Source organism: Heteronotia binoei, chromosome 6 (assembly GCF_032191835.1).
Source record: "Heteronotia binoei isolate CCM8104 ecotype False Entrance Well chromosome 6, APGP_CSIRO_Hbin_v1, whole genome shotgun sequence".
Classification (NCBI taxonomy): Eukaryota; Metazoa; Chordata; class Lepidosauria; order Squamata; family Gekkonidae; genus Heteronotia; species Heteronotia binoei.
Genome location: NC_083228.1, coordinates 143650868 through 143673788, shown reverse-complemented (window position 1 = coordinate 143673788; position 22921 = coordinate 143650868). Strand labels below are relative to the sequence as shown.

The window sequence follows — 22921 nt, the reverse complement described above, 5'->3', positions numbered from 1 at the left end:
TGCCCCTTTGTAAGCACAGGACAATTTTTCTCCCTCTGCCATTCCGTGATCGAGAGGCCAAAGTTCTGATCCCAGAGGCTGGGAGCTCTCCGTCGCTTCTCGTTTTGCAAACGAATCATCAGCGCCATCTCCCAGCCTCGATTGCTGCGTCCCGAGATTTCCCAACAAGAAAAGAAGTTGGCAAAAGCAGCCTCTTGCCCCCAGTGCGTCAGGACAGCTCTGCTCTGCCCGGGTAGTTCTGCAGCTTTGGAGACTTCTCACAGGTAAGGAAGCGGCCCTGTGGCGCAGAGCGGTAAAGCAGCAGTCCTGCAGTCCTGTGGTCTGAACTCTCTGCTCAGGACCTGAGTTCGATTCCAGCAGAAGCTGGATTCAGGTAGCCGGCCCAAGGTTGTCTCAGCCTTCCATCCTTCCGGGGTCGACAAAATGAGCCGGGGAAGTGTAAAAGACTGGAGAAGGCAATGGCAAACCACTCCGTGTTGTGAAAGCGGCGTCACCCCAGAGTCGGAAACGACTGGTGTTTGCACAGGGGAGCCTTCCTTTCCTTTCCACAGGTGGGGAACACTATGGTGGCATATTCGGTCTTCTCCACTGCAGGGCGCCTAGGCGGGGCTTTGGGGGGGAATTCCAGGATTCCATAATCCACCGTGAAGATGTTGACCGCGGGGGGCTCTCTTTCCTGCAAACAAAGCAAAAGAGGAAGATCTTCGTGGAGGGTCACAAGAACTGTGAATCGCTTGCCGAAGGAATCTGGGAGTGGGATTGTGGCTCAATGGAAGAGCAGCTGCTTGGCACACAGAGGGTCTGAGTTCGAATCCCTGGCATCTCCAGTTAAGGATTCGGCTACTAGTGATGGGAGAGACCTCTGCCTGAGATGCCCTGGCATGCGGCTGCCAGTCTGAGTAGGTAATGCTCACCTTAATAGGTCGACAGTCTGACTCAGTACAAGGCAGGGCTGGCCAAACTGTGGCTTGGGAGCCACGCGTGGCTCTTTCGCAGTTATTGTGCGGCTCTCAAAGCCCCCGCCGCTCCATCAGCCAACTTGGACAAGATATTTATCTCTTTTAATCACTTCTCCAAGTCAAGCCAGTTGGTGCTTGGAAAATGCATTAAAAGTGAAAGTTGCTTTCTTTCCACCTCTCTCTCTCCCCCTCTCTCTCCCCCATCTATTTGCCTTCCTGCCTGCCTGCTCTCAAACATCTGGCATTCATGTCTTGCGGCTCTCAAACATCTGACATTTATTCTATAGGGCTCTTAACATTAAGCAAATTTGGCCACAGCTAGTATAAAGGCAGCGGCCCAATGGCGCCGAGCGGTAAAGCAGCAGTACTGCAGTACTGTGATCTGAACTCTCTGCTCACAACCTGAGTTCGATCCCAGCGAAAGCTGGTTCAGGTAGCCGGCCCAAGGTTGACTCAGCCTTCCATCCTTCCGAGGTCAGTAAAATGAGCTTGCTGGAGGGGGGGCGGAGTGTAGATGACTGGGGAAGGCAATGGCAAACCACCCCGTAAAAGTCTGCCGTGAAAACGTTGTGAAAGCAACGTCACCCCAGTACCCAGCTTGCTGGGGGGGAAGCATAGATGACTGGGGAAGGCAATGGCAAACCACCCCGTAAAAAGTCTGCCGTGAAAACGTTGTGAAAGCAACGTCACCCCAGAGTCGGAAACGACTGGTGCTTGCACAGGGGACCTTTCCTTTTCCTTTCAGTATAAGGCAACTTCATGTGTTCATGCGGAATTTCTTACAAAATTTTAGAAGAAGAAGTGGAAAAAATTAACTATCAGCATATATTAAAACTGACATGGCATCATCTGCAGATCCACAGATTGGGGCCATGCAGACAGAAGTTCTACAAACTAGGGGAAGTCACCTCGGTTTTCAGAAAAACCGATAATCTGATAACTTTCTTTTTTTAAAAAAGGAAAAAGGTTTACGTCTCCCAGTTTAGTACAGCGGTTAAGAGCAGCAGACTCCGATCTGGAACACTTGTTAGTACATTGTAGATGTGACAGAAACACCTATAAAACTTTGCAAGAGCAAATCAAACCTATAGTGTGAATGTTGTTCGTCATTACTCCTGATATTGTTGCTTAATTCCCCTTCCCCCCCCCCGCGAGAAAATCGTTGCTTTCAAGGGTGGGATCTGTAACATTTTACCCTGCTGAGGCCCCTCCTTTCCCCAAACTCCGCCCTCTCCTGGCTCCGCCCCCAAAGTCCCCAGGTGTTTTCCAACACAGACCTGGCAGCCCTATCACTGCAAGAAGAAATAAAGTGCATAAGGAAAGAATGGCTCTGCATAGTCTTCTCTCTCGTGTGGGCATTTACTGCACATTGGAGTTTTCACTGCAGAGGAGCAATTAAAAATATAATCCCTCTTGTACTTGACAACCATTCCCGAACGGTTAGTTGCACCAAAAACTAGGAGCCTGGTGCCACCCTACAGACAAACAAGGTTTCTTCCAGCACTGGTTTCAGTGAAAAAATCTGACGGAATAGTAGCTTGTTTGCCTTCCCGGTGCCAGTGGACTCTTGTTTGTGCCCAACAAAGTTTGGGAAAGATCACGGCAAAGCAGGGGGAAATACCATAAGAACATAAGAGAAGCCATGTTGGATCAGGCCAATCGCCCCTCCAGTCCAACACTCTGTGCCACATAAGAACATAAGAGAAGCCATGTTGGATCAGGCCAATGGCCCACCCAGTCCAACACTCTGTGTCACATAAGAACGTAAGAGAAGCCCTGTTGGATCACGCCAATGGCCCATCCAGTCCAACACTCTGTGTCACATAAGAACATAAGAGAAGCCATGTTGGATCAGGCCAATGACCCCTCCAGTCCAACACTCTGTGTCACATAAAAACATAAGAGGAGCCATGTTGGATCAGGCCAATGGCCCATCCAGTCCAAAGCTCTGTGTCACATAAAAACATAAGAGAAGCCATGTTGGGTCAGGCCAATGGCCCATCCAGTCCAACACTCTGTATCACACAGTAGCCAAAAAAATTATATATATATATATATATATACACACACACACACACACACACACACTGTGGCTAATAGCCACTGATGGACCTCTGCTCCATATTTTTATCTAACCCCCTCTTGAAGCTGGCTGTGCCTGTAGCCGCCGCCACCTCCTGTGGCAGTGAATTCCACATGTTAATCATGCTTTGGGTGAAGAAGTACTTCCTTTTATCCGTTCTAACCCGACTGCTCAGCAATTTCATTGAATGCCCACGAGTTCTTGTATTGTGAGAAAGGGAGAAAAGGACTTCTTTCTCTACCTTCTCCATCCCATGCATAATCTTGTAAATCTCTATCATGTCCCGCCGCAGTTGACGTTTCTCCAAGCTAAAGAGCCCCAAGCGTTTTAACCTTTCTTCATAGGGAAAGTGTTCCAACCCTTTTATCATTCTAGTTGCCCTTTTCTGCACTTTTTCCAATGCTATAATATCCTTTTTGAGGTGTGGTGACCAGAATTGCACACAGTACTCCAAATGAGACCGCACCATCGATTTATACAGGGGCATTATGATACTGGCTGATTTGTTTTCAATTCCCTTCCTAATAATTCCCAGCATGGCGTGGCCTTTTTTATTGCAATTGCACACTGTCTTGACAATTTCAGTCAAAACGGGATGACGTCACAGGAAAGGAAAGGTCCCCTGTGCAAGCACCAGTCGTTTCCGACTGGGGTGACGTTGCTTTCACAATGTTTTCACAGCAGACTTTTGATGGGGTGGTTTGCCATTGCCTTCCCCAGTCTTTTACACTTCCCCCCCAGCAAGCTGGGAACTCATTTTACCGACCTCGGAAGGATGGAAGGCTGAGTCAACCTTGGGCTGGCTACCTGAATCTAGCTTCCGCCGGAATCGAACTCAGGTCATGAGCAATACTGCTGCTTTACCACTCTGCCCCACGTCACAGAGACTTCCCCAAAAACAGCACCGCAGTCAAACTCATTTTTCAAAGCCTCTGGGTGTCTAAAGTGCTCTTCGTCTCCTGCTTACCGGATGTTGCAGGCAGACACCGACTGGGGGCAAAGCTTGGAACAAAACGGAACTCACCAGGGCAGCGTTTTCAGCAGGCCACGTCTCTTCCTCTGCAAAACAGATTGATGTTCATTAAATGTGGAAGCAGCAGGCTGCCATGGCAATAAAATATTTCATCAGCCATGTGACATTTTGTCCTCTCTGTGTCTGTGTGTATATTTCATAGAATCATAGAGTTGGAAGGGACCTCCAGGGTCAGCTTGGTGTAGTGGTGAAGTGTGCTGACTCTTATCTGGGAGGACCGGGTTTGATTCCCCACTCCTCCACTTGCACCTGCTAGCATGGGCTTGGGTCAGCCATAGCTCTGGCAGAGGTTGTCCTTGAAAGGGCAGCTGCTGTGAGAGCCCTCTCCAGCCCCACCCACCTCACAGGGTGTCTGTTGTGGGAGAGGAAGGTAAACGAGATTGTGAGCCGCTCTGAGACTCTTCGGAGTGGAGGGCGGGATATAAATCCAATATCTTCATCTACCTCACAGGGTGTCTGTTGCGGGGGAGGAAGGTAAAGGAGATTGTGAGCCACTCTGAGACTCTTCGGAGTGGAGGGCGGGATATAAATCCAATATCTTCATCTACCTCACAGGGTGTCTGTTGTGGGAGAGGAAGGTAAACGAGATTGTGAGCCGCTCTGAGACTCTTCGGAGTGGAGGGCGGGATATAAATCCAATATCTTCATCTACCTCACAGGGTGTCTGTTGTGGGGGAGGAAGGGAAAGGAGATTGTGAGCCGCTCTGAGACTCTTCGGAGTGGAGGGCGGATATAAATCCAATATCTTCATCTACCTCACAGGGTGTCTGTTGCGGGGGAGGAAGGTAAAGGAGATTGTGAGCCACTCTGAGACTCTTCGGAGTGGAGGGTGGGATATAAATCCAATATCATCTTCTTCTTCTAGTCCAATCCGCTGCATAATGCAGGAAACTCACAAACACCCCCCTAAATTCACAGGATCTTTATTGCTGTCAGATGGCCATCTAGCCTCTGTTTAAAAACCTCCAAGGAAGGAGAGCCCACCACCTCCCAAGGAAGCCTGTTCCACTGAGGAATCACTCTGACGGTCAGGAAGTTCTTCCTAACGTTGAGCTGGAAACTCTTTTGATTTAATTTCAACCCATTGGTTCTGGTCCTACTTCTGGGGCCACAGAAAACAATTCCACAGCAACCTCTAGGGTGGCCAACGGTAGCTCTCCAGATGTTTTTTTGTGTACAACTCCCACCAGCCCCAAGCCAGCATGGCTGATGGCTGGGGCTGATGGGAGTTGTAGGCAAAAAAACATCTGAGAGCTACCGTTGGCCACCCCTGATATAGATGACAGCCCTTCAAGGACTTGAAGATGGTGATCATATCACCTCTCAACCGCCTCCTCTCCAGGCTAAACATCCCCAGCTCCTTCAACCTTTCCTCATAGGACTTGGTCTCCAGACCCCTCACCATCTTCGTCGCTCTCCTCTGGACCCGTTCCAGCTTGTCTAGATCTTCTTAAAACGTGGTGCCCAAAACTGAACACAAGACTCCAGGTGAGGTCTCACCGGAGCAGAGTAAAGTGATACCATCGCATCACGTGATCTGGACACTAGACTTCTGTGGATACAGCCCAAAATTGCATTGGCCTTTTTAGCCACCGCATCGCACTGTTGGCTCATGTCAGCGTATGATCCACTAAGACCCCTAGATCCTTTTCGCACAGACTACTGCTAAGGCAAGTCTCCCCCATCCTATAATCATCCATTTCAGTGTTTTGCACCGAGTATTTAAACTGGTGCCCTCCCAAGCATGGTGTCCCCCCCCCCCCCCCGTCCCAGGAACCTGCAAGTGTTTTGAGAGAGTGGGAAGAGCTTTTGCCAAGAAAGACTTCTGATTGGCCGTGGAGATTTGATTGGCGGTGCAGATTAAAAAAAAAAACACGTTGCTTTGGTCACAGCTGCAGAAGGTAGGGCTGCCAATCCCAGGTGGAGGCTGGGGATCCCCTGCTTTGGAGGCCCTCCGCCCGCTTCAGGGTCATTAGAAAGCGGGGCGGGGGAGGGAAATGTCTGCTGGGCATTCCATGATTCCCTATGAAGATCAATTCCCCCAGGGAATAATGAAGAATTGATCCACAGGTATCTGGGCTCTGGGGGAGCTGTTTATCGAGGTAGAGTCACCAAATTTTCAGTGTAGCATCCGGTGCCTCTCCACAAAACACCCTCCAGGATTCAAAAGGATCGGACCAGGGGGTCCAATTCTATGAGCCCCCGAAGAAGGTGCCCCAATCCATTATTATTTCCAATGGAGGGAAGGCATTGAAAAGGCATTAAACGTGATGGCCAGAACTCCCTTTGGAGTTCAATTATGCTTGTCACAACCTTGTTCCTGGCTCCACCCCCCTCCCCAATGTCTCCTGGCTTCACCCCCAAAGTCTCCTGGCTCCGCCCCCAATGTCTCCTGGTTCCGCCCCAATGTCTCCTGGTTCCACCCCAAAGTCTCCTGGCTCTGCCCCAATGTCTCCTGGCTCCACCCCAAAGTCTCTGGCTCCGCCCCAATGTCTCCTGGCTCCACCCCCAATGTCTCCTGGCTCCACCCCCAATATCTCCTGGCTCCACCCCCAATGTCTCCTGGCTCCACCCTCAAAGTCTTCTGGCTCCATCCCAATATCTCCTGGCTCCACCCCAATATCTCCTGGCTCTACCCCAAAGTCTCCTGGCTCCACCCCAATGTCTCTTGGCTCCACCCCCAAAGTCTCCTGGCTCCGCCCCCAAAGTCCCCAGATATTTCTTGAATTGGACTTGGCAACCCTAAAGCGGCTGCATCCCTTTTGCGACGGACAGATACTCTGATCAAATACCCTGAAGTGCACCTTGTTTCCTCCTGACAGCCTTCAAGAGCCAGAAGGCCAGAAACGCCAGCCCCAAAATCAGAGCAGCTCCGCCAACGCAAGCAAGAGGGATGACTTCCTTGGCGTTCCACCCCCTGCTCTCCTCCTCTTCCTCCTGCATATCGGGCTCCGCTGTAGTGTTGGCTTTTTCTGAGGAAGAGAAGCAAAATGCAGGCAGTTAGAGCCGAAACTTCTGCTGTGCTGTCCAACCGAATCCCACTGGAAAGGAAAGCTCTCCCTGCTTCTCAAACACGAGAGACCATTTCTGGGCGACTTCCTCGAGTCAGCTGGGAAGATAACGGCGACCTCCTCATTTCCTCTGGGATTCTTTACCTATATAGGCCAAGCACCAACCCAGGATCGTTCCCCCCCCTAAACTGATTTCCATCGCCGGGGGATCAGATGTAATAGCAGACTGCAGTCGACAACTGGAGGTTAGGCAACCAAAGATGATGCAGAAGAAGATATTGGATTTATATCCCACCCTCCACTCCGAAGAGTCTCAGAGTGGCTCACAATCTCTTTTCCCTTCCCCCCCCCCCCACAACAGACACCCTGTGAGGTAGATGAAGATATTGGATTTATACCCCGTCCTCCACTCCGAAGAGTCTCAGAGCGGTCACAATCTCCTTTACCTTCCTCCCCCACAACAGACACCCTGTGAGGTAGATGAAGATACTGGATTTATATCCCGCCCTCCACTCCGAAGAGTCTCAGAGCGGCTCACAATCTCCTTTCCCTTACTCCCCCACAACAGACACCCTGTGAGGCAGATGAAGATATTGGATTTATATCCCGCCCTCCACTCCGAAGAGTCTCAGAGGGGCTCACAATCTCCTTTCCCTTCCTCCCCCACAACAGACACCCTGTGAGGTAGATGAAGATATTGGATTTATATCCCGCCCTCCACTCCGAAGAGTCTCAGAGCGGCTCACGATCTCCTTTCCCTTCCTCCCCCACAACAGACACCCTGTGAGGTAGATGAAGATATTGGATTTATACCCTGCCCTCCACTCCAAAGAGTCTCAGAGCGGCTCACAATCTCCTTTCCCTTCCTCCCCCACAACAGACACCCTGTGAGGTAGATGAAGATATTGGATTTATATCCCGCCCTCCACTCCGAAGAGTGTCAGAGCGGCTCACAATCTCCTTTCCCTTCCTCCCCCACAACAGACACCCTGTGAGGTAGATGAAGATATTGGATTTATATTCCGCCCTCCACTCTGAAGAGTCTCAGAGCGGTCACAATCGCCTTTCCCTTCCTCCCCCACAACAGACACCCTGTGAGGTAGATGAAGATACTGGTTTTATATCCTGCCATCCACTCCGAAGAGTCTCAGAGGGGCTCACAATCTCCTTTCCCTCCCTCCCCTACAACAGACACCCTGTGAGGTAGATGAAGATATTGGATTTATATCCCGCCCTCCACTCCGAAGAGTCTCAGAGCGGCTCACAATCTCCTTTCTCTTCCTCCCCTACAACAGACACCCTGTGAGGTAGATGTAGATATTGGATATATATCCCGCCCTCCACTCCGAAGAGTCTCAGAGTGGTCACAATCTCCTATACATTCCTCCCCCACAACAGACACCCTGTGAGGTAGATGAAGATATTGGATTTATATCCTGCCCTCCACTCCGAAGAGTCTCAGAGCTGCTCACAATCTCCTTTCCCTTCCTCCCCCACAACAGACACCCTGTGAGGTGGGTGGGGATGGAGAGGGCTCTCACAGCAGCTGCCCTTTCAAGGACAACCTCTGACAGAGCTATGGATGACCCAAGGCCATTCCAGCAGGTGCAAGTGGAGGAGTGGGGAAGAAGAAGAAGACATTGGATTTATATTCCACCCTCCACTCAAGAGTCTTAGAGCGGCTCACAATCTCCTTTCCTTTCCTCCCCCACAACAGACACCCTGTGAGGTGGGTGGGGCTGAAAGGGCTCTCAAAGCAGCTGCTCTTTCGAGGACAACCTCTGCCAGAGCTAGTGGCTGGCCCAAGGCCATGCTAGCAGGTGCAAGTGGAGGAGTGGGGAATCAAACCCAGTTCTCCCAGATAAGAGTCCGCACACTTCATCACTACACCAAACTGGCTCTCAGGAGATAGACACCCTGTGAGGCGGGGTGGGGCTGAGAGGGCTCTTACAGCAGCTGCCCTTTCAAGGACAACCTCTGCTAGAGCTATGGCTGACCCAAAGCCATTCCTGTAGGTGCAAGTGAAGGAGTGGGGAATCAAACCCGGTTCTCCCAGGTAAGAGTCCGCACACTTAACCACTACACCAAACTGGTTCTCAGGAGGCAGACACCCTGTGAGGTGGGTGGGGCTGAGAGGGCTCTCATAGCAGCTGCCCTTTCAAGGACAACTCCTGCGAGAGCTATGGCTGACCCAAGGCCATTCCAGCAGCTGCGAGGGGAGGAGTGGGGAATCAAACCCGGTTCTCCCAGTTAAGAATCCGCACACTTAACCACTACACCAAACTGGCTCTCCAAAGAGAGAGTCACAAGGGATGTGAACTAGAGAGCACCGTGGACCCCCGATTCCTGATGCAGAGTTAACCCCTGACAAACGATTCAAAAATATGTGAAAATATGTCCAAAAAATATTTATTAATTCATTCAGATGGTGAACGTCGAGCAGAAGGGTATAGAAAATTTCTCCAATATCAAAAATTAGTTTCCGCAAGGGAATGAAGCTGACGAGTCTATTTTTCCTTGTTTCTCGGTAAGCTTTATCTAAGCCGTTGCTTATTCAGTTTACAAAACAACTTCCACTCTCAAAGATCTTATCCTTTCTAACACTTCCAAGCATCTTAACACTTCCAAGAAACTGATTCTTGGAAGTTGTTTTGTAAACTGACGAAGCAATGGCTTAGATAAAGCTTACAGCGAAGCAGGGGAAAATAGCCAGTTTTCAGCTTCATTCCCTTGCGGAAACTAAATTTTGATATTTTCTATACCCTTCTGCTCGATGTTCACCATCTGAATTAATTAATAAATATTTTTGGCAGGGCTTTTTTTGAGCAGGAACGCCCAGGAACTCAGTGCCGGCTGGCTTGGCGTCGGGGGTGTGGCCTAATATGTAAATGAATTCCTGCTGGGCTTTTTCTACCAAAAAGCCCCACGTAAAATGATGGTGACATCATGGGGTTGTGGCCTAATATGCAGATGAGTTCCTGCTGGCCTTTTTAACCAAAGATTTTGGACATATTTTTGGACATATTTTCATATTTTTTGAATTGATTTGTCAAGGGTTAACTCTGCTATAGGAGTCAGTGGTACACAGTGCCGAAACCTGGAGGTTGGCAACCGTGTTTGTTAACAATCTTGGGGACCCTAAGATGGGCAGAAAGGTGGCGTGAAAGTGTTCAAATAAATAAATATTTACCAGTAGGGGCCATTTTGTAGAAAAGAGAGAAGCTGGACTCATGAACCAGGGGTGGAATTCTAGCAGGACCTCCTTTGCATATTAGGCCACACCCCTCTGATGTCGCCAATCCTCCAAGAGCTTACAGAGCACTTTTTTGTAAGCTCTTGGAGGATTGGCTGCATCAGGGGGTGCGCAAAGTAGCTCCTGCTAGAATTCCACCCCTTGTCATTCACGCAACTCAGTTGCGTAAATCATTTGCATATGCCACACACCCCGACATCATCGGTAAATTATGTCCACTCAGCATCTACCATAAAATGCTTCTTGAAGTAGCATTGTCATGATACTCCCATCATACTTATAAATTTTTTCCCTATGTGGCCACAGTGGCATGATGAAGATTTCCCTCTGTCTGCTTGGTATGTCTTGGTTAGTTTCCCATTTTTTGTGGGGGGGAAATATTAGGAAGTTTGTCAAATCTGAGAGAGTTCAGCACAATTCTCAACGGGGGTTTGCACAGCGGAGCCCAGAAGCTAGTACTTAGCGGGGAGGGAGATCCAAGCGGGCAGCCGTGTTGGTCTGAAGCAGAAGAACAAAGTAGGAGTCAAGCTGCACCTTTAAGACCAACAAACTGTTGGATGGATGAAGGAAGGAAGGAGGAAGGAGGAAGGAAGGAAGGAAGGAAGGAAGGAAGGAAGGAAGGGAGAGGAGGGAGGGAGGGGAGAGGGAGGAGGGAGGAGAAAGAAAGAAAGAAAGAAAGAAAGAAAGAAAGAAAGAAAGAAAAGAAAGAAAGAAAGAAAGAAAGAAAGAAAGAAAGAAAGAAAGAAAGAAAGAAAGAAAGAAAGAAAGAAAGAAAGAAAGAAAGAAAGAAAGAAAGAAAGAAAGAAAGAAAGAAAGAAAGAAAATGAAATTTAGACGTTTCAGAGCTCTGCTCCTGTGAGCTCCTGCCCAAAATGAGGTCTGTTTACCAGTCAGCTCTGAAATCTCAAACTTTTCGTCTGTCTCTCTGACCCTCTCAACCCCTCCATCTCCTTCTGCATCAGATTTTCTCTCTTGGCTTGGCTTCGCGAACGAAGATTTAAGAAGGGTGCAATAGTCCACGTCTGCTGCAGGCTCGCTGGTGGCTGACAAGACCAATGCGGGACAGGCAGGTCCGGCCACAGTGGCTGCAGGGAAAAGTCTGATGTAGGGTTGGTGCTGTAGCAGTGCGATTCTTCCTCAATTTCCTTTTGTCCTCAAGACCAGCTATGCGTGCGTTCTCAAAGGAAGAGACAGCCTGGTGGATGGTGTGCCTCCATGCTTTGCGATCTGAGGCTAGGTCAGACCACTGGTGATGGTCGATGTGACAGGTGCCAAGGGATTTCTTCAAGGAGTCCTTGTACCTCTTCTTTGGTGCCCCTCTATTTCGATGGCCGGTGGAGAGTTCGCCATACAGGGCAATCTTGGGAAGGCGGTGGTTTTCCATCCTGGAGATATGCCCTGCCCAGCGCAGCTGCGTCTTCAACAGCAATGCCTCGATGTTTGTAACCTCCGCCCGCTTGAGGACTTCAGTGTTGGTCACAAAGTCACTCCAGTGGATGTTGAGGATGGTGCGAAGGCAGCGCTGATGAAAGCGCTCAAGGAGTCGCAGGTGATGATGGTCTAAAACCCACGATTCGGAGCCGTAGATGAGGGTTGTCATCACAACCGCTTTGTAAACATTGATCTTTGTGCCTTTTTTCAGATGCTTGTTGCTCCACACTCTTTTGTGCAGTCGGCCAAATGCACGGTTTGCCTTTGCCAGCCTGTTGTCAATCTCCTTGTCGATCTTGGCATCTGAGGAGATGATGCACCCCAGGTAGCTGAACTGCTGGACTGTCTTCTGAACCGGTGGTCGGAGTATTTTCAGGTTCTCTTCAGTGCCAACCGCGTAGTTCAAGATTCAGCAATCCACCTCACCCCACTTCAACCGGTGAAAACAGAGTTGGATGAGATCCCCACCCTAGAAGAGACTGTTAAAGCCATCAAGCAACTGAAAAGTGGCAAGGCAGCGGGAGTTGATGGAATTCCACCAGAGATCTGGAAGCATGGGGGCACAGTACTACATAGCTCACTTCACAAAGTACTTGTCACCTGCTGGGAACAAGGCAAATTACCACAGGACTTTCGCGATGCAATCATCATCACCCTATACAAGAACAAAGGGGGAAAGTCAGACTGCTCCAACTACCGGGGGATAACCCTGCTCTCCATCGCAGGCAAAATCCTTGCCAGAATACTCCTGAACAGACTGGTGCCCACCATTGCATCAGATTAAACACATGCAAATTGTTCCATTCCGATCTCGTCCATGAAACTAACTTTGGATTCAGGAACTTTTTCCGACAGGTTTTTAGGATGAAGACAGCAATCCTACACACACTTTTCTCAGGTGTAAATTCCACGGTAATGAATGGGATTAACTTCTAAGCAAGCATGCAGAAGGAAGACGGTCAGATACATTTAAGATAAGAAATATCTATCCACCTGCCTTGTTTTTTGTATTCTGCCTTTCCTTTAAAGCGCCGAGAGCAGTACAGATGGTTCCATCTTTCTCCATTTTACCCTCACAACCAGCCTGTGAGGAAGGTTGGGGGCTTTAATATCATCCAGGGAGTTGCCTGGATGAGTAATGATTTGAACCCAGGTCTCCTCAAGCCCTTCTAACACTCTTAACCACTACAGTCATTTTAAGGAGGCTAATAGAGAATCTAAAGGTAAAGGTAGTCTCCTGTGCAAGCACCAGTCATTTCCAACTGGGGTGACGTTGCTTTCACAACGCTTTCACGGCAGACTTTTGACGGGGTGATTTGTCATTGCCTTCCCCTGTCATCTACACTTTCCCCTCAGCAAGCTGGGGACTCATTTGACCGATCTCAGAAGGATGGAAGGCTGAGTCGACCTTGAGGCGGCTATCTGAACCCAGCTTCCGCTGGGATCGAACTCAAGTTATGAGCAGAGAGCTCGGACTGCAGTACTGCAGCTTTACCACCCTGCGCCACGGGGCTGCTTGTCAAACAGAAAATCTACCCAACTACATTTTCCATGGCGCAACAACAGAGTAGTACGTAGAGTAGCAGACCAGCAGATCATAACCTGTTTATGAAACGAAAAAGTTTGATAGGAATATTTGTCGCAAGGATTACCATAATTTCCATGCAAAACCGAAAGATTCCGATAAGTCACGCTCTGAAAGGAATCTTTAAATCGTCCCTATCTGAGCTAAACGTCCGCGTCTCACTGGAGAACGTGCAGAAATGTTTTTTAAAAGATACGTAAAACGTAGTGGAGACGATTCTTCAGTAAATGACTCCACTCTTTCAAGGGTGATGACACAGGCAGGTACTTTCCCGTGCAGTTTCTTTTCACTGTCTGACTTTTCAGAAGATAATCTTTCTCCCTATTGAATTTAAAAAAAAAAAATCTCGCCCTTTTCTAAAGAGAGGAAAAAAATTCTCCTCCCGTTCCAGTTTGCCCTCACGCCAACCCTGTGAGGTAGGCCACCCAGGATGATAAGACCTTTCAGGGAACTTCAGGGCTGATTGAAGACATGAGCCTAGGTACCCCAGGGCCTCAGCTAGTTCTCTCAACCCTGCTCCACACTAGCCGCTAGTGCAGGGAGAACAAAGTTTGACGCCGGTGGCCCCTTTGAGACCAAGAGAGTTTGATTCTGTTAATGGTTGCCAATCCCCAGTTGGGGACAGGGGATTCCCCTGGTTTGGAGGCCTTCCCCCTGCTTCAGGATCATTTAGGGGAGGGACGGTGGCTCAGTGGTAGAGCATCTGCTCGGGAAGCAGAAGGCTCAGGTTCAATCCCCGGCATCTCCAAAAAAGGGTCCAGGCAAAATGGTGTGAAAAACCTCAGCTTGAGACCCTGGAGAGCAGCGGAGGGACGGTGGCTCAGTGGCAGAGCATCTGCTCGGGAAGCAGAAGGTCCCAGGTTCAATCCCCAGCATCTCCAAAAAAGGGTCCAGGCAAAATGGTGTGAAAAACCTCAGCTTGAGACCCTGGAGAGCCGCTGCCAGTCTGAGAAGACAATACTGACTTTGATGGACCAAGGGTCTGATTCAGTATAAGGCAGCTTCATATGTTCATAAGAAAGCAGGGTGGGGGGAGGGAAATATCTCCTGGCCACGCCATTATCCCCTATGGAGACCAATTCCCATAGGGTATAATGAAGAATTGATCTGTGGTTATATTGGGGGGGGGGGGAGCTGTTTTTTAGCTAGAGACACCAACTTTGCAGCACAACATCCAATGCCTCTCCTCAAAAGACCCTCCAAGTTTCAAAAAGATTGGACCAGGGGGTCCAATTCTACGAGCCCCAAAAGAAGACGTCCCAACCCTATGGGACACGGACGTTTAGCTCTGCCAGAGCTATGGCTGACCCAAGGCCATTCCAGCAGGTGCAAGTGGAGGAGTGGGGAATCAAACCCGGTTCTCCCAGATAAGAGAGCTATAGCTGACCCAAGGCCATTCCAGCAGCTGCAAGCGGAGGAGTGGGGAATCAAACCCGGTTCTCCCAGATAGGAGACCTCTGGCTGACCCAAGGCCATTCCAGCAGCTGCAAGTGGAGGAGTGGGGAATAAAACCCGGTTCTCCCAGATAAGAGAGCTCTGGCTGACCCAAGGCCATTCCAGCAGGTGCAAGCGGAGGAGTGGGGAATCAAACCCAGTTCTCCCAGATAAGAGAGCTCTGGCTGACCCAAGGCCATTCCAGCAGGTGCAAGCGGAGGAGTGGGGAATCAAACCCGGTTCTCCCAGATAAGAGAGCTCTGGCTGACCCAAGGCCATCTCAGCAGGTGCAAGCGGAGGAGTGGGGAATCAAACCCGGTTCTCCCAGATAAGAGAGCTCTGGCTGACCCAAGGCCATTCCAGCAGGTGCAAGTGGTGGAGTGGGGAATCAAACCCGGTTCTCCCAGATAAGAGAGCTCTGGCTGACCCAAGACCATTCCAGCAGGTGCAAGTGGAGGAGTGGGGAATCAAACCCGGTTCTCCCAGATAAGAGTCCGCCCACTTAATTACTACACCAAACTGGCTCTCTATTAGAGCTATGGCTGACCCAAGGCCATTCCAGCAGGTGCAAGCAGAGGAGTGGGGAATCAAACCCGGTTCTCCCAGATAAAAGTCCACACACTTCACCAGTACACCAAGCTGGCTCTCCAGTTTGGAACTTAAGGCAACCCCATAGGGCAGGGGTGTCAAACTCATTTGTTAAGAGGGCCGAATATGACACAAATGAGTCCTTGTTGGGCCGGGCCATGTCGGGTTGGGTCGGGCCATGTGTGAACCTATTTAAGATTAGGTAGCCAGTCCACCTTGGTGGCAATCAGCACATCATCAGTGAGTTCCAAATTAGAAGAAGAAGAAGAATTGCAGATTTATACCCTGCCCTTCTCTCTGAATCAGAGACTCAGAGCGGCTCACAATCTCCTTTATATTCTCCCCCCACAACAGACACCCTGTGAGGTGGGGGCAGATTTATACCCCGTCCTTCTCTCTGAATCAGAGACTCAGAACGGCTCACAATCTCCTATGTCTTCTCCCCCCACAACAGACACCCTGTGAGGTGGGGGCAGATTTATACCCCGCCCTTCTCCCTGGATCAGAGACTCAGAGCGGCTCACAATCTCCTATGTCTTCTCCCCCCACAACAGACACCCTGTGAGGTGGGGGCAGATTTATACCCCGCCCTTCTCCCTGGATCAGAGACTCAGAGCGGCTCACAATCTCCTATATCTTCTCCCCCCACAACAGACACTCTGTGAGGTGGGGGCAGATTTATACCCCACCCTTCTCCATGAATCAGAGAGTCAGAGCGCCTCACAATCTCCTCTATCTTCTCCCCCCACAACAGACGCCCTGTGAGGTGGGGGCAGATTTATACCCCGCCCTTCTCTCTGAATCAGAGACTCTGAGCGGCTCACAATCTCCTCTATCTTCTCCCCCCACAACAGACACCCTGCGAGGTGGGGGCAGATTTATACCCCACCCTTCTCCCTGAATCAGAGACTCAGAGCGGCTCACAATCTCCTCTATCTTCTCCCCCCACAACAGACACCCTGTGAGGTGGGGGCAGATTTATACCCCGCCCTTCTCCCTGAATCAGAGACTCAGAGCGGCTCACAATCTCCTATGTCTTCTCCCCCCACAACAGACACCCTGTGAGGTGGGGGCAGATTTATACCCCACCCTTCTCCCTGAATCAGAGACTCAGAGCGGCTCACAATCTCCTATGTCTTCTCCCCCCACAACAGACACCCTGTGAGATGGGGGCAGATTTATACCCCACCCTTCTCCATGAATCAGAGACTCAGAGCGGCTCACAGTCTCCTCTATCTTCTCCCCCCACAACAGACACCCTGTGAGGTGGGGGCAGATTTATACCCCACCCTTCTCCATGAATCAGAGACTCAGAGCGGCTCACAATCTCCTCTATCTTTCCCCCCTACAACAGACAACCTGTGAGGTGGGAGGGGCTGAGAGGGCTCTCACAGCAGCTGCCCTTTCAAGGACAACTCTACAAGAGCTATGGCTGACCCAAGGAAGGAAGGAAGGAACCAACCAACCAGCCAACCAACCCCTGGCTGGCTTGGCTTAGAGAAGTGATTTAAAGAGAAATATGTATTCTCCAAGGAAAATAGATGGAGGGAGGGAGAGATGGAAAGAAAGCAACTTTAACTTTAAATGCATTCTCCAAGCCACCAGTTGGAAAATAGATGGAGGGAGGGAGAGATGGAAAGAAAGCAACTTTAACTTTAAATGCATTCTCCAAGCCACCAGTTGGCTTGGCTTAGAGAAGTGATTTAAAGAGACAAATGTCTTCTCTAAGCTGGCTGACCAGGCAGTGTGGGTTTCAAGAGCCACACAATATGTGTGAAGGAGACACACATGGCTCCCGAGCCAAAGTAATCCCCACCCACCCCGGAACAGCCATTCCTAGCATGAAGTATGAAAAAGGAATCTTTTGGAAAGTGGGTAAGGGAGGAGGAGTATTTTAAATAAATAAATGGCAGAAGTGATTTCAAAACAGGTAAAGGTTGAAGCACACAGGCAAGAGAGCGCCCATTTAAAAAAAAAAAAAGGCATGATAGAATCTTTCAGAAGACGGAAAGCCCCAGAACAATCCTCTCAGACCTGTCACTGTGAGGGTAGACCTGTTGCTTTCAATCACCGGCCGTGCCAACGAGAACGATATCAACCCGCAGTAATACTTCCCCGTGTCCTCCTTTTCTAGATTCAGGATGTTCACCACGAAGGTGCGCGAATCCACACGGACCACGCTGTACTTTCCACCACCCTGTTTTTCTTTGAGCTCAATGATTTTCCTTCCCTGGCTTTCGTTATAATCCCTGTACAAGTTAGGCGTATATTCCGAATTGTTCATGTTGGGGAATTTGCACGTGAACGCCGCAGCAGCTCCCACGGGTTCCATGACCTCAGACGGCGAGCAGGTCACTGAGGAGACAAACAAAAAAGCGAACCGCGGTTAGTTCATCTGACCCTGTGTTTCACTTGAAACAATTCATTCACAATCCAGCCATTAAATAGGGTTTGCCAGGCTCCCCCCGCTAAGCTTGCCAATCCCCAGGTCCCAGCGGGGGTTATTCCGCTTTCCCAGGCTCCTTCCCGCCCCCAGTCAGCTGGCCGATGGGGTAAAGCCCCACCACCACAGCCCCCATGTGATTTTCCACCTCCAGAGGCTTCAGTATCCGATTTAAAGGCTTCCACTTGGGATGGGGTGTCTGCGTCTTTAAGGCTGAAGGGGAGCGGGGAGGGAGGGGGAGCAGGCAGAACAACATGGCTATGAAAGGAGCCCGGACCGTTTGTCGCGCAATCTTTGCAGAGGTCGACTGCATAGTGTGAAGGTAAACTTGAACCTTTGGTTGCCCTGCGTTACTGTGAAAAACTTGGAAGTTCAGCAACTCGTGAGTAGAGGTGCCAATCCCCAGGTGGGGGCAGGGGAGCCCCGGTTTGGAGGCCCTCCGGAGCTTCAGGGTCATCAGAAACGGGAGCGGGGGGGGAGGGAAATGTCTGCTGGGCCATAGGGTATAATGGGGAATTAATCCCAGGGTATCTGGGGCCCTGGAGGGGTGGGGTTTTTTTAGGTAGAGGTTCCATATTCGCAGTGTAGTATCTGATGAGTCTCCTCAAAATGCCCTCCAAATTTCTAAAAGATTGGACCAGAGGGTCAAATTCTATGAGCCCCAAAAGAAGAAGAAGAAGATGAAGTTATTGGATTTATATCCCGCCCACCACTCAGAAGAGTCTCAGAGCGGCTCACAATCTCCTTTACCTTCCTCCCCCACAACAGACACCCTGTGAGGTAGATGAAGATACTGGATTTATATCCCGCTCTCCACTCCAAAGAGTCTCAGAGCGGCTCACAATCTCCTTTCCCTTCCTCCCCCACAACAGACACCCTGTGAGGTAGATGAAGATACTGGATTTATATCCCGCTCTCCACTCCAAAGAGTCTCAGAGCGGCTCACAATCTCCTTTCCCTTCCTCCCCCACAACAGACACCCTGTGACGTGGGTGGGGCTGGAGAGGGCTCTCACAGCAGCTGCCCTTTCAAGGACAACCTCTGCCAGAGCTATGGCTGACCCAAGGCCATGCTAGCAGGTGCAAGTGGAGGAGTGGGGCATCAAACCCGGTTCTCCCAGATAAGAGTCCACACACTTCACCACTACACCAAACTGGCTCTCCACACCAAACTGGCTCTTCAGAGCCCCTCTCCTTCATTATTTATTAAGAAGGTGCCCCTATCCTTCATTATTTCTAATGTAGGGAAGGCATTCAAAAGGGTATGTGGTCCCCTTAAATGTGATGGCCAGAACTTCCTTTGGAGTTCAATTGTGCTTGTCACAACTTTGCTTATGGCTCCACCCCGAAAGTCTCCTGGCCTAGGAACTGAAATTACGAGGGGAAACCCTCTGAACTATCCCATCAGTTAAAGAACTGAAATTACAAGGAAAGCCCCCTTTAACTGTCTCCTCAATTAAAGTGTCCCCTCATAGAATCCTAGAGTTGGAAGGGACCTCTAGGGTCATCTAGTCCAACCCCCTGTACAATGCAGGAAACTCACCAACATCTCCCCCTTAAATTCACAGGATCTTCGTTGCTGTTGGATGGCCATCCAGCTTCTGTTTGAAAACCTCCAAGGAAGGAGAGCCCAACACCTCCCGAGGAAGCCTGTTCCACTGAGGAACCGCTCTAACAATCGGGAAGTTCTTCCTAATGTTGAGCCGGAAACTTTTCTGATTTAATTTCAACCCGTTGGTTCTGGTCCTACCTTCCGGGACCACAGAAAACAATTTCACACCACCCTCTAGATGACAGCCTTTCAAGGACTCGAAGATGGTGATCCTATCATCTCTCAGCCGCCTCCTCTCCAGGCTAAACATCCCCAGCTCCTTCAACCTTTCCTCATAGGACTCAGTCTCCAGACCCCTCACCATCTTCGTCGCCCTCCTCCGGACCTGTTCCAGCTTGTCTCTATCGTTCTTAATCATCTGGTCAGTACACGAGACAGGGCCTTTTCAGTGGCAGCCCCACAATTATGGAGCAACCTCCCAGGGAGCTGCCTCTGGCCCCCATGCTCAAGATCTTTAGGAGGCAGCTGGATGGTTTTATTCAGGATGGCATTCGATTAATTAGTTTTTCTGCCTGTCGGACATTTTAAACTTTTATTTTAATTCACGGCCTTTTAAGCGTCTTGCGTATATTATTTATATATATATATATAGTAAGCCGCCTTGCATTCTGTAAGGGAGAAAGGTGGCATATAAATGCTGTAAATAAATAAAATGAATATCACAGAGGGTGGGGGGTTGCCAGGTCCAATGCAATAAATATCTGGGGACTTTGGGGGTGGAGCCAGGAGACTTTGGGGGTGGACCCAGGAGCAAGGGTGCGACAAGTATGATTGAACTCCAAAGGGAGTTCTGCCCATCACATTTAAAGGGACTGCATTCCTTTTCAATGCCTTCACTCCGCTGAACATAATAGAGGGTGTGGGCCCCTTCTTCTGGGGCTCACAGAATTGGACCCCCTGGTCCAACCTTTTTGAAACTTGGAGGATGTTTTGAGGGGAGGCGCCAGATGCAATGCTGAAAATTCGGTGCCTCTACCTCAATACATAGCCCCACAGAGCCCCAGACAGCCACAGATCAACGATAAAAACACAAAATAATCATCAAAAAAACAATACCAGCAATATAACCGAAACCACAACTATGAAAACATGTAAACTCATGGGCATTCAATGAAATTGCTGAGCAGTCAGGTTAAAACGGATAAAAGGGAGTACTTCTTCACCCAAAGGGTGATTAACATGTGGAATTCACTGCCACAGGAGGTGGTGGCGGCTACAAGCATAGCCACCTTCAAGAGAGGGTAAGATAAAAATATGGAGCAGAGGTCCATCAGTGGCTATTAGCCACAGTGTGTGTATATATATGTGTGTGTGTGTGTGTATATATATATATATAACTTTTTCGGCCAGTGTGACACAGAGTGTTGGACTGGATGGGCCGTTGGCCTGATCCAACATGGCTTCTCTTATGTTCTTAAACGGCTGTGATTTTAAAACTCCAATGACTTCCGATAAGTACAAAGCAAATCAGTGAAACACAGCCGTAAATAAAATGGGTTTCAACCGCTTCCCAAAGAATGAAAAGGAAGGAGCCAAACGCACTTTCCTGGGAGGTCGCTCCAGAATCGTGGGGTTGCCACCGAAAAGGCCCTGTCTCCCGTGCCCATCCCGCCGGGTGATCTAGGGACCATCCCCCTAGGACTATCCCTGTGTCTCCTCCCAGGCTGTAAGCAGCAGGAGGGTCATTCTCCGCACCAGACCAGTACATACCCAGCTGGCTGACTACCTGCGCTGACTGGCAGAAAAGAAGCACGACCCACATCTCGATCACCACTGCCAACTGCGGTCTCTCCATGGTCGCTTCTCAAACTCCGTGGTTCCTCTTCCTTCAGCCGACCCCAGAACTCAAGGCAGTCCAGGAGGCAAAAGCGTCAGCCGGCTGTTGTGAGAGGCATGAGTTGGCACTGCCAACCCGTGCCAGCTGCTCTCCAGTAGCTGCCCGACGGCAGCTGGGCTGGAAATGACATGCCCCCATCTCTAGTGCGAGGGATCCCTGCCTGTCCTTCCGCCCACAGTTTCCTCTCCTTCCCACCAGCCCAAGTTTCACATGTTTCGTGCGCTTGAAAGGAAGTTACAGTGTCTTGGCACGAAGAGTCTGAAGCATGAGATGCCACAGGGGGTACGCTGGGGGGGCAGCCAGTTCGTATCTCACTACTGCACATTGGCTTGGGGGCAAACAGTCGGTTGGCGGATGGCAAAACCACGACAGGGGACGGCTCACGTCAGGACTGGGATGCGAGAAGACAAACAGGCCTCTTTTTCCCTTCGGTTGCTCCTACTCGGCGAGAAGCTGAACCACTTAGCTGGAAGAAGTGAGGAGGTTCATGACTGCAGACAGTGCGGAGAGAATGAATAGGAAGAAATTCTTCTCTGTGTTTCGTAGTTCTGGGGAAGTTTTGCGGGGGAGCGCGAGTGGAATTCGTTTAGTCAGAACCGAGGGCCATCGGATCCATCTCGTGGACTTTTATGCCGCTCTTTCTACAGGGAGTGTAGAAATGTGGACCCGTGGTGCAGAGTGGCAAAGCAGCAGTACTGCAGTACTGTGATCTGAACTCTCTGCTCATGACCTGAGTTCGATCCCAGCAAAAGCTGGTTCGGGTAGCCGGCCCAAGGTTGACTCAGCCTTCCATCCTTCCGAGGTCAGTCAAATGAGTCCCCAGCTTGCTGGGGGGGGGGGGAGCGTAGATGACCGGGGAAGGCAATGGCAAACCACCCTGTAAAAAAAAAGTCTGCCGTGAAAACGTTGTGAAAGCAACGTCACCCCAGAGTCGGAAACGACTGGTGCTTGCACAGGGGACGACCTTTACCTTAAGAGCCCCGTGGCGCAGAGTGGTAAAGCTGCAGTTCTGCAGTCAGAGTCCTCTGCTCACGACCTGAGTTCGATCCCGGTGGAAGATGGGTTCAGGTAGCCGGCTCGAGGTTGACTCAGCCTTCCATCCTTCCGAGGTCGGTCAAATGAGGACCCAGCTTGCTGGGGGGGAAGCGTAGATGACTGGGGAAGGCAATGGCAAACCACCCCGTAAAAAGTCTGCTGTGAAAACGTGAGAGCAACATCACCCCAGAGTCGGAAACGACTGGTGCTTACACAGGGGACCTTTCCTTTCCTTTCCTTCTACAGGGAGCTCAGAGATGCTTCTGTGGTTCTTCCTTCATACTTTGTAACCTAACAACAACCCTGTGAGGTAGGTTAAGATGAGAAAAAATGACTGGCCCATGCTCACCCTATGCACTTTATGGCACAGCAAGGACTTGAACCCAAGTCTCTAGAATCTTAGTCCAAGGGTTCCCAACATGGCTAGAGTTGCCAATCCCCAAATGGGGGGGCAGGGGATCCCCGAGTTTGGAGGCCCTCTCTCTGCTTCAAGTTCATCCGAAAGCAGGGGGGGAGGAGGGAAATGTCTCCATTATTCCCTATTAGGGTTGCCAAGCCCCCAGTCCATTCGGGGGGTTTCCCTCCCCAGATGTCGTCAGTGCGATGAAATCACCCGGA

The 22921-nt window shown here is 50.2% G+C and overlaps 1 protein-coding gene across 1 annotated transcript; it reads right to left on the bottom strand.

The window, feature by feature from the left end:
* Positions 1 to 208: 208 nt before the first annotated feature.
* Positions 209 to 21226, bottom strand: PDCD1 (programmed cell death 1). Its single transcript, XM_060242745.1, has 6 exons — positions 21142 to 21226; positions 17412 to 17732; positions 6868 to 7047; positions 4010 to 4101; positions 533 to 676; positions 209 to 277 (listed from the first exon to the last, which is right to left on the bottom strand). The coding sequence occupies exons 1-6, from the start codon at positions 21224 to 21226 to the stop codon at positions 209 to 211; spliced, it is 891 nt and encodes a 296-aa protein (XP_060098728.1).
* Between the last annotated feature and the right edge of the window lie 1695 nt (positions 21227 to 22921).

What these genes read in the sequence shown, in the direction of transcription:
- PDCD1 (XM_060242745.1), bottom strand. Translation starts at nt 21,226, where the DNA reads ATGGAGAGACCGCAGTTGGCAGTGGTGATCGAGATGTGGGTCGTGCTT. An exon ending in GCAGGTAGTCAGCCAGCTGG is followed by an intron (nt 17,733 to 21,141) that starts GTATGTACTGGT and finishes TTGTCTCCTCAG; the next exon opens with TGACCTGCTCGCCGTCTGAG. An exon ending in GAAACAAGGTGCACTTCAGG is followed by an intron (nt 4,102 to 6,867) that starts GTATTTGATCAG and finishes TCTGTTTTGCAG; the next exon opens with AGGAAGAGACGTGGCCTGCT.